This window comes from Coptis chinensis, chromosome 3, assembly GCF_015680905.1.
Source record: "Coptis chinensis isolate HL-2020 chromosome 3, ASM1568090v1, whole genome shotgun sequence".
Lineage (NCBI taxonomy): Eukaryota > Viridiplantae > Streptophyta > Magnoliopsida > Ranunculales > Ranunculaceae > Coptis > Coptis chinensis.
The window spans coordinates 25,768,736-25,785,573 of record NC_141458.1 but is presented as its reverse complement, the minus strand read 5'-3'; the positions used below and the strand labels follow the sequence as shown (position 1 = coordinate 25,785,573).

Here is a 16,838-nt window from a genome sequence, read left to right as displayed (position 1 = left end):
TTAGAACGATATACCAATCCACAATTAGGAGAACCTTTCAAATACCTCACAATACGAATAACTACCTGGCAGTGAGGAATCTATGGTGCATGCATATACTGAGATACTACACTGACTGCAAACGAGATATCTGGGCGAGTGATAGTAGCATAGATCAGCTTTCCCACCAATCTACGTTATCCCTCAATATCGACATACAACTCTCCAACATCTGACTGGAGTTTGTCATTCGAATCCATAGGAGTCTCTACTGGGCGAGCTCATAAATTACCTATCTCACTGAACAGGTCTAATACATACTTTCTTTGTGAGAGATGAATTTCACCAGAGAACCTTGTAACTTCAATGCCTAAGAAATACTTCAGTTCTCCTAGATCTTTGGTCTGGAACTGTCTTGAGAGATTGACTTTAAGTTGAGCAATACCCTATTTGTCAGACCCTGTGACAATGATATCATCAACATACATAACTAAGATTCATTGCTGGGTCTTTCGGTAAAACATGGAATGATCATATTCACACCTAGTCATTTCATTAGCCATCAAAACATGGCTAAATTTCGCAAACCAAGCTCTAGGAGATTGCTTGAGCCCATAAAGAGACTTCTTTAATTGACAGACTTTCCCCCTTTGAGCAACAAAACTAGGAGGTTGTACCATATAGATTTCCTCCAGGAGATCTATATGTAAAAAGGCATTCTTCACATCTAACTAAAACAGAGGCCAGTGATGATGAACAGCAAGAGAAATAACAATATGCACAGAGGCTAACTTTGCAACAGGAGAAAACGTCTTGGAGTAATCAATACCATAAGTCTGGGTAAAGCCTTTTGCAACTAGGCGAGCCTTTAACCGAGAAATAGTACCATCCGGATTATGCTTAATAGTGAAAACCCACTTACAAGCAACCGCTTTCTTCCCAGAAGGAAGATCTGTAAGGACCCAAGTGTCATTAGAATACAAGGCACTCAACTCCTCATCCATTGCCTTCCAGCCAGGATGGGATAGAACTTCCCTGATGTAGTTAGAAGGGACAGAGACAAACAACAAGGACGTAGCAAAATACTTGACAGATGGTGGTAAATGATCAGTGGAAACATACTGAGAAATAGAATACTAGGCATACTTACTAGGAAGACGCATACTGGCAGGTGGACGTTCAAGTTTCCGTAGGGCAATAGGAACATCGAGGTCAGACGGAATGGCAATAGGATCCACAGATACAGTGGGAAGAGGTGAGGGCAGCGGAGCATGCAGTTGAACTTTCGGCCTCAAACTCGCGAAGAGCAGCTGTAGGTAAGGGGGCGCGTGCTTCTGTAAGGCTATCTGTAGGGCGTGCATGCGTTCCGTCTGATGGAGCTCCAACCTGATTATTAGCTTCCTCATTAGCACCAATTGTCGTAGGAAGATCAACAACACTAGATGGCATAACACAATATAATCCTCAAATGGTTCAGAGGACACCTTCCCTTCTGAAGAGTAAAACGGGACATCTTCAAAAAAAGTAACATCAACACAGACAAATGATTTGCGCAGATGATGAGGACTATAATACTTGTGTACGAGAATACCCAAGGAAAACACACTTAATAGCACGAGAGCCCAACTTATCACGACTCGGTTGAAGATTATGAACAAAGCAGACACAACCAAAAATTCGAGGGGGAAGATGGAAAGAAGGTTGACCAGGAAAAAGAACAGAGTGTGGTGTTTTTCCCCCTAACACTGAAGAGGGCATACGATTAATCAAGTATGTGGCAGTAAGGACTGCCTCTGCCCAATAAAACTTTGGGAGATTTGTTTGAAACATTAAGCATCGAGCGACTTCAAGAATGGGTCCGTTCTTTCTCTCAGCAACCCCATTTTGTTGAGGTGTATCCACACAGGAGGTTTGATGTGTAATGCCATGGTCATCTAAAAAACACTTGAATATTGCAGAGGTATAGTCTTTTGGCATTATCAGTTCGAAAAACATGCATGTGTGCAGAATACCGATTAGTAATATCAGCATAGAATTTTTGAAATACAGAGAATACTTGAGAACGATTTTCCATAATATATACCCAACAAACACGAGAGAAATCATTTATAAATGTAATAAAGTACTTGGCTCCAAAAAGGCCAATGGTTCTACAAGGACCCCAGACATCTGAATGAACTAACTGAAAATGAGCACTAGAACACTTATTTAACCTATTTTTGTAAGTAGCACGACGATGTTTAGCTAACTCACAAATCTCATAACTTAAAGACTGAATACTAGAAGAAATATTGGAAACTAAACTTCGCAAACTAGCCAGAGGAAGATGACCAAGACGTCTATGCCACTGAACAGGAGAGACTGAGACTGTGAAAGCCTGCTTTTGGTGAGAGTGCCCATAACCATCTTGAAAGTAATAGATGTCGCCGTGCTCATACCCCCCACCAACTAGTGTCTTTGTCTGTAGATCCTGAAACACAACATGATTAGAAGAAAACATGACATTACAGTGAGAAGATTGGATGAGACGATGAATAGACAATAGATTAAAGAGAAAATTTTGAATAAGCAAGACAGAGACAAGTGATATATTACGAGTTAACTAAATAGTACCCCGACCAAGAATACTAGCCTTAGCCCCATTTGCTAATGTGATATATGTTGGTGTGTGAGTATACTCAAGATTAGGAAACAACTGGGGATTACCTGTCATATGATTAGAAGCTCCTAAGTCAATGACCCAAGAGTTGTTACCACTTGTATGAAAACATGTTTTACCTGAATCGGCTAGGGTTGCAGTGGGTTGGATAGATGAACTCGATGAACTGATTGGAATAGCTTGTATCCGCTTCATCAGGGCTGCAAGGTCTTCTTGAACTTGTTGAAAATCGGTCACTTTCTGATCAACTACTGTGGCATTGTTGGCTTTATGCAAAGGTGGGCGTCCTGTTATATCCCAACAAAAATCAGAACTATGATTTGTGCGCCCACAATGCTCACAAGGATCAAAACCGCCAATACCACGACCACGACCACTCCCTTGGTTACGACCACCTCTACGTCCACGACCGGCTCTACCCCCTCTACCTCCATTACCACGACCAGAGGAGGGGTTGTTATTGTTGCTTGGAGGGATCAATAAAGCCGCACTGTCATTGTGCCTTGGAGGAGGTGCAGTAATACGAGAAAGACGAGAATAAGCTTCAGACAGAGTAAGGAACTTAGATTTAGCTTGAACTTGGGCTTTCACATTAGCAAACTCGGGACGTAGCCCAGATAGGAATTTTGAGACTCAAAATTCCTCTATTTGTTTCTTCAACTGATTTATGTCTGTAGTAAGTGGGTGATAAATATTCAGTTCTTCTCACTTGCTACGAAGAGAATTGTAATATTCAGAGATAGACATATCGCCTTGAGTGAGATCAAAGATGTTCTCATACAACTGAAAGATATAAGAAGTATTCTGAGATTGAGAGTATGATTCTTGTAGATACTCCCAAATCTCCTTAGAGGTTTTGAAAAACCGCACAGTATTACGAACATCCTTCTCTATAGTATTCCACAGGAAATTCTTAACCAAGGCATCATCTTTCGTCCAGGTTGTCTTTCTTTTATCATCTGGGGGATCTATCAGATGATTTTCCTTACCTTTTCCAATAAAATAAACAATAACTGCCTCTGCCCATTAAAGATAATTGGCAACACCCTCCAATTTGACAGAGGTCATACCAACAGAGAAAATAGACGTATTACCGAATTCATCGAATTTTGGAACAACATCAGTCATTATAAAGAGAAGAAAAACTCACTTGATGGAAAGAATAAGAAACCGAGATACAATGGTTCGAAAGGCCAAGCGCGACTTCAAGACTCTTTAACCGAAAGCGCCGCACGTAGAAATTGAGAGATACAGCGAGATGACGATATCACGCCTTCCCCTTTTGAAAACTTGTAGTACTCCTCTTTATCAATATCGAGAGATTGCGGAAGCGAAACAATACTAAGACAGCAATTAATACTAAAACTGGAATCTTGAAACTGCATATCTCACTCTCTTAGCATTCTCTAAACAGAGTCGGCTCCTGATACCATGTTACATTATGCTAGGAGAGACATATAGTGGTTAACTAGTTAGGTTAAAGAGATGGAGTGGAGAAGAAGAAGAAGAAGAAATAATGGAGGCACAAGAAGAAGCTAGGGTTTAGAGTATATTTACTCTAAGCTACAATTCATATATTTATACTAGATGATAGGTTTTACTGAAATAGAAATTACTAAATAAGATATGGTCTCACACTTATAGAATGTGTGAGACTCAACATAGTTCAACACATGATAATGATTTGGACCCAGTGATGGTGTTTATTTATTTTTTGTTTTTGGTAAATCAACTGACAGTGATTTTCAAATTAATACTGTCAGTAAAGAAGCTAGATTAAGTCCATGCCTCAGCTGGCTTCGTTCACGATCCTATCATCTGAAATAATCATTTTAGTTTTGAGGAAAATTAATCCATTTGATGGCGTATTTATTTATTGTATGCCATCAGGGTAGTAGCGGCAGTTGGCCTGAGGAGACTGGAGACGCATGTTGAGTCCCCTGGCTTGCAATGCTGCTGAAAGTGACTAATTAAGAGACGGGTGTGATAGCCTACTCCCCTGGCTTACCTTAAGAAATGCCTGGTAAGCTGGCAGGACTCTGTGGTGACTAGGACCACCCGAACTCCCGAAGTGAAAACCACGTTAGAAAAAAATAATATATTGTATGCCATTGGATTTAGCTACAAAGAAAGAACTAGCAAATTATATTATCATCACTTAGCATACCCTCAACAAACCATAAACTGATATTCAAGTAATTCAATCATGCCATCATGGGCCAAGTAGCAGGAGAAGGGCTGGACTCCGATCCTAGGAAAAACAATGTTCTTAATTATTGCTAATTCCAGTATAAGGGATGCATAAATAGTCGCAGATTCATTCTCGTGAGATCGAGATGTCCTTGTATGACCAAGCATCATTTACAAAGTCTCTTTGGAAGAATCCATTTTAGTTTTATGCCTGTAAAATTCTAGAAGCGCATCTAAGGTGATCTTTATTGGGAAAGTATGTTGTCTTCGTTTAATAGACTATGGTCCAGTGACTTGGTGAGTATTCATGTGTTTGCTGTACGTATTCCAAATTGTGGGAGAAGAAAGACGAGCGCAGTTCGTGCCTTTGGACAAGCAAAGTCGAGGGCAGGGCGCGCTCAATCGCCTGGAGATTCGGCAAGGCAAGAGCGCAGGGTGCGCCTCGACCAAGACCAATATGAGCGCAGGGCGGGCCCTAGTCGGTTTTGACAAAAATTTATCAAATTCGTATGTTTTCTATAAAGGAAAGTCTCCAATCCTTTTAGAAACAATAGACACGAATATGCACTCATGTTGTGCTATATAAACATCTCTGTAACTCAAAACTATCTTATCTCAAGCAATATAAAACTTTTCTTCTCCCGTGGACATAGGTCGCTGCATTGGCACCGAACCACTATAAATTATTGTGTTTTGTCTCTTTACTTAGGTGTTAAATTCTACACAAATGAAGTGAATAAATGAAGATCAGAATTGCTCTAGTAGTACACTGTACACTACTTGAGGGCTCATATAGGAAATGAAACTGTTCGTCCAGTGCCGAGGTTTCTAACACTTGCCATGGATCAATTCTTCCCAACTACCAATGCACAATATATTAGGCAAGCCACCATGAGATCAATGTCTTTATACAAATTGGGCCTTAAAAAGCTTAAGCATGAAATCTGATTTTAAAGATACCTTGAAAGTGAACATATATTGCTGAAGCATGACAGAGTACCTGGACAAGTAACAGGCCGAGGAAGAAGAGGGATATATGGCTGAGAGAATGGTCAAGGTTGGTCTACAGACTACAGTGTTACCAGTATCGAGTCTAGTAAAGGCTGATGATAATTTTGGTCAAGATGTAGCTTAGGAGACATCGTAACATCATATCCCCTGTCCTGTTTCCACACTTGGCTATAACTCTATAAGCTAGTGCTCCTCCATTCTGATATGTTAGGAACTGGACACCAAGTGGTGTTATGTATGATTGAAAAACATTAGGCAGAGATATATGTTTCATTACATCAACAAGAACGACGGAGGACACTACTTAACTAAGTTGTCAGAATATATTAATACAGCTGATTTGATACAAAAACTTCTTACAAACGCAATTAATTGGAAATAATTTTTGATGAACTTGCTAGCTGCTTTCTATCTCGAATATCCTTCTTATTGGGAGAGAGTAAGATATTTCAGAAGTTTGTGTTGTTGATATCCAAGAACTTGAATCTAGACTACTTCCATTTGAAACATTCAAATTTAATCCAGTTGATTCCAGATGTTGGAATGGGTTTGGAGGTGGGCTAATATCATGTCCTTCCTCCAGCATCTTCACCACAGTACTCATAAGAGGCCTTGTCTCAGGCAAGTACTGAACACACCACAGAGCAACCATTGCCGTTCTCTCTGCTTTCTCTCGGTTTTCCTCTTCAATCCCACAAAGTTGCATCAGCTCACCTAAATGTCCTTGATTGAAATTCTCCCAAGTCCACCTCGGAAGCCACTCGCGTTCCTCACTTAAGTTAGCATCGTGGTTTCTCCTCCTCCCAACAATCTCAAACAATAACATCCCAAAGCTGTAAACATCGCATTTATGAGAGACTGGGTATGGCTGCCACAGCTCTGGTGCGGCATATCCTGGGGTCCCTTTACATCCTGTCATGGCTACATGAGTACTATCCCTATTTAAAAGCTTTGCTAATCCGAAGTCTGCAACCTTAGGAAACAAGGCTTCGTCAAGAAGAACATTTTCAGGTTTGATGTCATAGTGAATTATCCTCTTTTGGCATTCCTCGTGCAAGTATGCAATTCCTTTTGCTGTTCCAATCGCAATTTCGTGTAGTACATCCCATTGAATTGTCTTGCTTTCGCTAAATAAGAACTTGTCAAGAGATCCATTCTCCATGTATTCATAGACGAGTGCTTTCATGGTTTGATCAAAGCAAAATCCATACAGTCTGACCAGATTGACGTGGTATGTTCTTCCAATTGTGCTGACTTCTGCCATAAACTGTTTCTCAACTTGCTTGTTCAAGTTGCTGTTTAGTACCTTAACAGCTACTTTCTCTCCAGTAAGAAACTCTCCTTTGTAGACTACTCCATATCCACCTGATCCTAATATCATACTGTAATTCTTGGTATAGCCTTCCAACTGTTGAGGTGAAAATCTGATAGGTTTTTCTTTCGCCATATCTCTTATAAACAATTCCACAGTTTCCTTTCCATCTTGTAAGTTTGAAATTAATGGAAAATCTTGTGGAATAGTGACTTTGACAGCATCACTGACCGAATCTTGGGCTGCAGCATAAGCACTTGAGATGCGTGCATAGGTTGGTATTGCAGTCCCTGCCTTCTTTAAGCAATCAATGATTGCATATACTATTGCAACTATCGCCACTGCACCTATCACTGTAGAAACTGCAAATTGTGGATAATTTGCAATGTTTAGTACATAGAGCAGCCTTACAAACCGAAGTAACCATATAATTTAGCTCATCTATGGCGATACAAATATCAAACATAAATGATTGTTACTTCTCAGTTCACACTATTATTCTGTTCAACTATCGATCAGCTAAGCAACATGTAAAAGAGAAAATTAATATGAGCAAGTGCGTTGTATCTTGTATCATGATAAAATCAAAACTGAAAATATATGAAAATTGTTATAGAACAGGCTTCCAAAAACTGAGGTTAAGTGGTGGTCGAATACCCGTCTTAAACATCTTATACAATACAGACAACGCTTCTCTCAGCCTATGATAGCATTTACAAGCCAAAGAGAGACACTGACACTGATATGTATGGACTTCTCAATCCAGGCAAATCACTTTTTGCGAATTAAGGTGTGAGAGCAACTTTGTGAGTAAGGGTATTTCCGACCTTTACTCTCTTTTTACCTAAATTACAGAAATAGTTTCCTTTTGTAGCAAGTTTTCTAGATAAGGTTCGTGAAGGGAGGAAACCTTTCCTTTTTAAAATGGGTTGACCGGCGGTTAACCCCATTTTCCTGATCGGAAAAGCTTTGCAAGAACAGAGAAACCATGGGAGACATCATAGAAACAACCCCTCTCCCTAAAGATGCAGTATTTTGCCCTTGGGGCTTCTTGGATGGAATTTCAGACAAGGAAACTGATAACGAACCTCTAAATGCTTCACTGAATGCTACAACCACTGGAGAAGTACAAAACATTCAAAGCACAGGTGTACATGGCAAGAAAACATATGCAAATGTTACGAGGACCACATATGGAAGGGATGTTGATACAGCTACGCTTCCAACCCCTGGTCGACAAGGTGAGTACCCTACTATCTCGATTCAAACTGATGATGTGGATAAAGGGTTAGAATATTGTAAGCTTGGACTGGTAGGAAGACTGGACATGTCTAAACTCAACATGTATGATGTCAATAATAAGGTTAAGGAGCTCTGGAAACCTAAAAGTGAGTGGCAAGCCACCCCACTTGGTAAGGGATATATCATGTTTTGTTTCACTGATGAAACTGATTACCAAAGAGTGTGGACACAGGGAACTTGGGTTTTTGATGAACAAGTCCTTAGATTAAGCAAATGGACTCCAAACTTTTCCACTAGTAAGGAGAATCATTTGAATGGTCTTGTTTGGATAAGATTCCCTGGCCTCAGTCTTGAGTACTGGGAACTGAAAACTCTGTTCTCGTTAGGAAGGGCTGTGGGAAGACCAATTCACACTGATGAGAACACCGCAAAAAGAAAGTTGGGATACTACGCAAGTGTTCTTGTTGATGTAGACTTAACACAAAAAATTCCGGAAAAGATATGGGTTGAAGTCAGTGGCAGAGATATTAAGTTCTAGCAAAAGGTGGACACAGGAACCCTTCCTAAATTCTGCAATCACTGTAAACGAGTGGGCCACTTGGTGACTGAATGCAGAATTTTGAAAGAAGATTTGAACAAGAATAAGGAGAAGGAAAAGGAAAAGGAGCAAGTTGGGAGAAGAGAGGATGCCACTAGTGGAATGTCCAAGAACCAGAGAAGGAAACAAAGGAAGAAGGACAAAGAGAATGCAATTGTGGAGAATACTGAACAAGGGAAAGTACAAGCCAGTGATGGAGAACACCTGCCAGAGATAAACATAGTAAGTGATGCACAGGGTGAACCGATTGAAATCGTTGATGATAAGGGCCAAACTTCAGAGAGTCAAGCTCAATGGGTTACAACAGATGCACAGAATGAGAACCAAGAGGTACAACAAGAGCCACTGAATGAGAATCAAGAATCCACAACAGTTGCACAGAATGAGACACTGAATGAAGCACAACAGGATCCAAAAGAGACTGAAGTGCAAATTCCAAAAGAAACGCATGCTGAGAATCAAAAGGAAACTCAGGTTCAGGAACAGAATCAAGTTATATCCCTCCCTCTTGAGGAACATACACTTGAGAAACATAATTTGGAGGAACAGACTATCTGTTGCATTAATGAAAATCTTCCTCCAAAAGATGTTGAAGAATCCCTCCAAGTAAGTAACAAATTTGCTTTGCTAGAAATAGAAGGAGAAGTGGGTGTCGAAAAGCAGAATCCTCCTACAAGAAGCTCCGATAGAGTAATTAAGCCCACACTTAAAGCAAAAGAACTTCAGCAGCTCACTAATAAGAAGAAGGGCAAGGACTCGGACTTATCCTCTGGTGTGAAAACTCATGAAAAGGTGAAAGATAATCCTACCCCCCAAAATTCTCAATGAAGACAATTTTTTGGAATATTAGGGGTGTAGTGAAAGAAAATGGTAGGGAGAGACTTAGGGAAATGATATATTCCCATAGCCCAGATATTGTTTGTTTGGCGGAACCTCTAGTCAAGCCACAAACCAGTTTCTTGAATGATTTTAGATTGGATTATTTTGAGAATTCCATTATTCACAATGATTCTCAGAGCAGATTGGGTAACTTATGGATTTTCTGCAAGATTGGCATAGATATGAGGGTGGTGTTAGTTACTGAACAACATATTTCGGTTCTTGTCAATGATTGTGTTTTGTCTTTTGTGCATGCAAGTTGTTCTCTTATTCTAAGAAGAGAACTCTGGCAAGACCTTAAACTCATTAATACTACTTCGCCATGGGTAGTGATTGGGGATTTTAATGTGGTCTTGCGTAATGAGGAAAAGAAAGGAATCAGAGCACCTAGCAGAGTGGCAATGCGAGATTTTAATAATTTTGTTAACGAGATTGAGCTTTTAGAGAGCACTTGGGAAGGCATGAAGTTCACTTGGTGTAACAATCAGCTGGGATACAGGAGAGTTACTAGCAGATTGGATAGAGTATTTTACAATGAAGCATGGAACCTAAAGTTTGCTGGTTGGAAATACAAGGCTGAAGCCAGATATGCATCTGATCACTCCCCAATCATCGGCTTTCATCCTTATGTACCAAAGCCAAAAAATATCCCCTTCAGATTCAATAAAATGTGGTGTACACACTACTTTTATGGATATGGTAAAATACAGTTGGAATCAAGCCTTTGAAGGGTATCTTTCACCTATCATCAAAGTCATGAGAAAACTACATAGATTGAAAGTGGATATCAAGAAGTGGCATACTGAGACCTTTGGGTTGGTAGACATAAACATCAAAAAAGCACAGGCAGAGTTAGTGAAACTACAGATGCTTGCAGATGAAAGTAATGAAGATGGTTTAGTGGCTGAGATGGTTCAGAAGGAAGTTGAGCTGGATGCAGCCAAAGGAAATAGAGCTTCAATTTTGAGATAGAAAAGCAGAACCAAATTCAATGAAGAGGGGGACAGAAATTCAGCTTACTTTCATAACATGTGTAAGATCAGATTAGGTGCTTCTATGATGACAGAAATTATGAAAGAAGATGGAACTCTCTTGACTAAACAAGACCAGATTAAGCAACATGTAATCAGCTTCTATGAAGCAAAGTACCAAGATACACCAGTCACCCATGATCTAGAATTGCTGAGTATTATTCCAAAACTTATTGATGATGAAGATAATTATTTCCTCACAAGAATTATCAACTATGAAGAAATCCAAAAAACAGTTTTTTCAATGAAAGCGGATAGCTCTCCAGGTCCGGATGGATTTCAGGGTCATTTCTACTTCAAATGTTGGGAAATTATCAAATAGGATGTGTGTACTGTTGTTCAATCCTTTTTCATTCAAGGGTGCTTACCTAATGGATTAAATGCTAACTTCATTGCATTGATTCCTAAGGACAAAGAAGCCAAGAAATTAAGTCAGTTTAGACCCATATGCATGGGAAACTTCGTGTTCAAGATAATCACAAAGCTTTTACAAAGAAGGATGAACTCTATGGCTGATAGGATCATTACCAAGGAACAAACAGGTTTTGTACCAGGTAGAAGCTCCCAAACTAGCATTTGCTTGGCTTCAAAACTCATGAATGAGATGAAGAATAAGAAATATGGTGGCTCAGTGGCTCTGAAGCTGGATATAACACAGGCCTATGATGCTATGAATTGAGATTTTCTCTTTTAGGTAATGAAAAGGCTTAGGTTTTCAGATACTTGGATTAAGTGGATTACAAAGATTGTGAACTTAGCTTATATTTCTATCTTATTGAATGGAGGTCCAGTGGGATATTTTGCAATGAAGAAGGGCTTAAAGCAGGGTGATCCCTTATCTCCACTTCTCTTCACTCTTGCTGAAGACACTCTAAGCAGAGAACTGCTCTATCTGAGAACTAAGAAGCACTTAATGCCTTTAACCACCATTAAGAGTGTTGAAGCTCCTTCTCATCTGCTTTTTGTAGATGATATTATCATTTTTGCAAATGGAGGGATTAAGGGTATCAGAAAGCTTAACCATGTTTTGGGAAGATATGTCAGCACATTAACAAAGTAAAGAGTAAAGTGTTTTTTGGAGGCTTCAATGAAGACAGAAAACATACAGCTCTACAGGAATTGAACATGGTGGAAGAGAGGTTACCTGAAAAGTACCTTGGGATTCCTTTGAATCAAGGCAAAATCACTAGAGCACGTGCTGCTCCTATTCTTGATAAGATTAAGAAAAAGCTTACTAGTTGGATTAGTAGGAGATTATCATTTCAAGGTAGAATTATCTTAGTCAAATATGTGTTATGCAGCATCCCAATTTACAACATGGCAATTTACAAATGGCCAATGTCTGTAATTAGAGAAGCTGAAACTCTCATGAAGAATTTCTTGTGGTCAGGTGATCCCACCACTAGGAAAGGTGTGACTATTAGCTGGAATAGAGTGTGTAAGCCGTTGACTGAAGGTGGACTGGGTATAAAATGGTTGAAAACTATGAATACAGCAATGTTAATGAAATTGGCATGGGGGGTTCTAGCTGGTGATACTGATCTGGATATTTTTCTTAGAGCCAAGTACTTCAACAAAGATGGAGAAATAATCACATTTCATAAGCCTACTTCTATTTGGGCTGGCATCAAAGAGGCGTTAAATGAAGTGATCCCAAGATCTCAATGGGTGGTGGCAGATGGTGAAAATGTGGATTTGTGGAGAAGTAACTGGTTGGGAACTAAGTCTCTGAAACAATTGCTTAACATCAATCCAATGGAACTGAAAGGGTGTAGAACAAAGGTTTGTGATCTACTGCAAGATGATCAATGGTCTATTCCTTCAGTCTTACAGGAGGTGATGGAGAGTGTGAATGTGGACATTACGTCAGTACAGAAGTGTGATTCAAGCTTCAGTGATTATGTAGTGTGGTTTCCTGATACGACGGGCAATTTCTCTACAAAATCAGTATATAATCAGCATATGAAGAGATCAGAGAGAAGGAACAGGTGATTCAATGGAGCAAATGTATCTGGAACAGTTATATACACCCTAGACCTACAGTTTTAGCTTGGAAGATCTTGCAAAAGGGTGTAGCAACTGACGATAAAGTGCAAAGACTGGGGGTACATATGGCATCTTGTTGTAGACTATGCAGACAATACCCAGAGACACATGAGCACCTATTTTGGCAATGTAGTTCTTCTCAACAATTGTGGCAGTGGATCTCTACAGCTTTTAATGCCACTCCGGTGTTAAATCTGAATGATGCGTTGAGAGTGAATAACCAATGGAGCCCAAGAGTGAAACAGCTGTGGAATGCTTGTATGGTTGCTAGTCTAGTTGGTATACGAAAGCAGAGGAATCTGATTCATTTTGAGGGAAAGAAGCTTAACATTCGTGAGTGTAAGTACTACATTCGCACACAGGTGAAAATTACTAGCAACTTGTCAAACACCTATAATTACCGATCCCAGTTTGAAAATGGTGTTTTTAAATTCTGGGATGTTGGGTCTAAAGCACGAAGAGTACCAAGTATCAAGCAATGTATTTGGATTCCTCCTGAACCAAATATATTGAAGTTGAACACAGATGGGGTTTCGCTGGGTAATCCGGGAATGGCTGGAATTGGCATTTCTTACAGAGACAATATGGGAGCTTTCAAGCTTACTGTGTGGAAAAACATTGGCAATGGCACAAGCTTTTGTGCAGAGTGTATGGCCATTCTTGAAGGGGTGGAGATTGCAATATCTAGGGTATGGTTAAACCTATGGGTGGAGACAGACTCTGAGGTTGTTGCATTGGCTTTTAATAGTAGAGATGTGCCGTGGAAATTGCAAGCAAGGTGGAAAAATTGCATACTTGCAGTTCCGAACATAAAAATTACTTGCATTTTCAAGGAAGCCAATTTTACTACGGATATATTGGCTAAGACTGGAACATCTCTTGCTGTTAATGAACGGGTAGTGTGGGACGGAAAACCTGATTGGCTTCACACATGGGAAGGACCATTCCAAACTTTCTACCGTTTTCAGTAAATGTAAACTATTTCAAATCTAGTTGGAGTAGTAGATGCTTGAAATGGCTTGACCTTAGAGTGTGCAGAATGTTGCAACTCTAAATACCCTCTGTACTTTCTTTTTATTTTAATACATTTAACCTTACCCAGCAAAAAAAAAAAAAAAGGTTAAGTAGTTAACTGATAAAGCACCGCCTTATATTAGATTTACTTATGTTATTAATATGTAAACTTCTAGATACGGCACATGCATGTCACATGATAGGCACCTTGTAAACATGTATATGTATATGATATGGCACATGCATGTCACATGATAGACACATGGCATGTGTCGTATCTAGAAGTTTACATATTGATAACTTAAGTAAATCTAATCTAAGACGGTGCTTTATCACAACCTGCTTGAATTGGATCCACCACTAATAGACGCATCTATAGCCACACACATAGCATACACGAGAGTGTTTGTTAGTTAATCACTCCATCGCGTACACAATACACACAAGAAATTAAAATTGCTACGAGCAAAAGTGCAAGAGCATACCATGCTAGGATTACATCTGAACATGTATTGTGCTAATTGAGAAATACTAATTGCATGTTGAGAATATCTTGAGTCGTATCAACTTACTAATGGAAATCGCCAAAGCCCATCTAAATGTAGAGTTAACTTCGTCGTTAAATGTGTCAAAGTTGTCCATCGGCTGAGGGTTGCTGAACACATCATTTGGCCAACGAGTATTTTCCAAGGACATCTCTTCGGAGTTTCAAAAGAAATGATTAACAAACTCAACACTAAAAGAGATGAAGATGAACAAACAAAGCTAAGTCTTGAAGCTTTCGAAGTTTGACTTGTAAAAATTCAACTCCTCATGAGTCATAACGCGTTTCCCATGGAAATTTCCTAGAAAAAAAGCATGAAAACTACTTTGACTTGGGAAGTTGGGAGGGAATTATTTTTGTCAGTAAACGTATCTGTACTTCGGACTCGAGATCTCTACAACCGGGTACAGAGATCATCACTGTAACCGTGTTATTTCGCCGTTGATCCGAATTCGAGATGTGTGTGCCTCAATATCTGTGTGTATTTCGAGATGTGTGTGTGCGCCGAGATACGAGATGTGTGTGTGTGGTACAGCGATCAATCTCTGTACCACACACATCTCTGTAATTCAACCGGCCTCGTCACGGCTCATCTATTTGTTTTGAAACCTGACTACATATTCAGGCTTATGAAATTAACTTGTTCATCAATACTCGATCAGTAATCATTTTTAAAAGAAGGGTCCAACCAAATATTGAAATTTGACACATAAAAAAACCTCTTGATCACTTAGAAATTTTAGATTGGTCCAAACTATAAGATATTTGTTACTTTGCGCAGACTCTTACAAAAAAAAAACTATTATTACAAGTGTGTCATTGGTCTCACAAAATCTAAAAAAAAAACAATTATTACAAGTATGTTATTGGTCCCAAAAAAATTGAATTCGAAAACCCCAAACTTAAACCACCTGGCTAGGTAGTTTGGACTAAGTCTCAAACGACTTGGCCACACCGTTTGGGATTTAGTCTAAATGACCTGGACTTAGTCTAAATGACTCGGCCACACCGGTCAAGAGCCCAAAAAATAGAACTTTAAATTTTTTTCAAAGTTCAAATCCCAAACGATATGGCCACATCGTTTTGGACTCGACAATGTAGTTTGGGATTTAGACTTAGAAAAAAATGGTCACACCGTTTAGACTTAGAAAAATCCCCAACGATATGGCCACACCGTTTGAACTAAGTCTCCAACGATATGGCCACACCGTTTGGACTAAATCCAAATCCCAAACGACATGGCCACATCGTTTTGGACTCAGTCCAGACGGTATGACCATGTCGTTTGGGATTTGAACTTTGAAAAAATATAAAGTTTTGTTTTTTGGGCTCTTGACCGGTGTGGCCGGGTCAAACGACTAAGTCCCAAATGGTGTGGCCAAGTCGTTTGGAACTTAGTCTAAATGACCTATCCGGGTCGTTTATTTTTTGGGGACTAATAGCATACTTGTAATAATTGTTTTTTTTTTTGGAGTCTGCCAAACACAAATTGGGGTCCGGCAGTTATAGTACCCAACTATAAACAGATAGGTCAGAGAAGCCGGTTAAAAACTATATACAAACCCTGAAAACCCAAGATTTCAATCAGCAATTGTTTTCCGATATTTCACCAGTGGTAAAACCGTAAAAGCTTGAAAGTACAAATTACAAAATGCACGAAATTTAGCATTTAAGGAGATCGATATTGATGTATCGTGGCATCAATTTTCCTCTTACTAAAACTTGTAATCTTTCCCAAACGTTGTCCATATATTAATATATAAGAGGTATCGGATTCATCCATCGGCATGCATTTTGTTTACTCACTAATGGTAAAAAGAAAATTCAGCAGTATTTTCGTAACCCGATTGATGAAATTCCGCAGAGAGCCAAAGAAGCTCAACTTCTTGGAATGCTTCCTAATTTTCCTGTGCATGACCTCGTCAATCTGAAACAGGGTCTGTTCAATGAAATATTAAGCTCCCTTTCTAATCTGTGTTGGACAATATATGTGCACTAATTTAATCAGTATTCAGGATCGAATTAGAAGCACTAAATTAAACATATGTGAGAGAACAAAGAATAACATCCACATCACAAAGGGAACTCACCGGGAAATTATATTGTGTTATATTTCGTATAATCGTAAGGACCATAATTTTATTTTTAAAACTTTAAGGCGTTTGAAAATATAAATTGTATGTAGTCATTCTATCATACAAAGAGTAGGTTTTTCTTTGTACATCAAAATTACAGGGAGAAACTCCCGGGACAAATAGGAAAAGAAAGTAACTCAACTCATAAGGACACTTTTTTTTTTAACACTTTTCTAGCTTTACCCCCCCCCCGAACTT

General features: G+C 39.3%; 1 protein-coding gene across 1 annotated transcript; it reads right to left on the bottom strand.

Annotated features, from left to right (window-relative positions):
• Positions 1 to 6,143: 6,143 nt before the first annotated feature.
• On the bottom strand, positions 6,144 to 15,168 carry LOC147508853 (LEAF RUST 10 DISEASE-RESISTANCE LOCUS RECEPTOR-LIKE PROTEIN KINASE-like 2.2). Its single transcript, XM_086601213.1, has 2 exons — positions 14,534 to 15,168; positions 6,144 to 7,513 (listed from the first exon to the last, which is right to left on the bottom strand). The coding sequence occupies exons 1-2, from the start codon at positions 14,655 to 14,657 to the stop codon at positions 6,237 to 6,239; spliced, it is 1,401 nt and encodes a 466-aa protein (XP_086457339.1). The 5' UTR covers positions 14,658 to 15,168; the 3' UTR covers positions 6,144 to 6,236.
• Between the last annotated feature and the right edge of the window lie 1,670 nt (positions 15,169 to 16,838).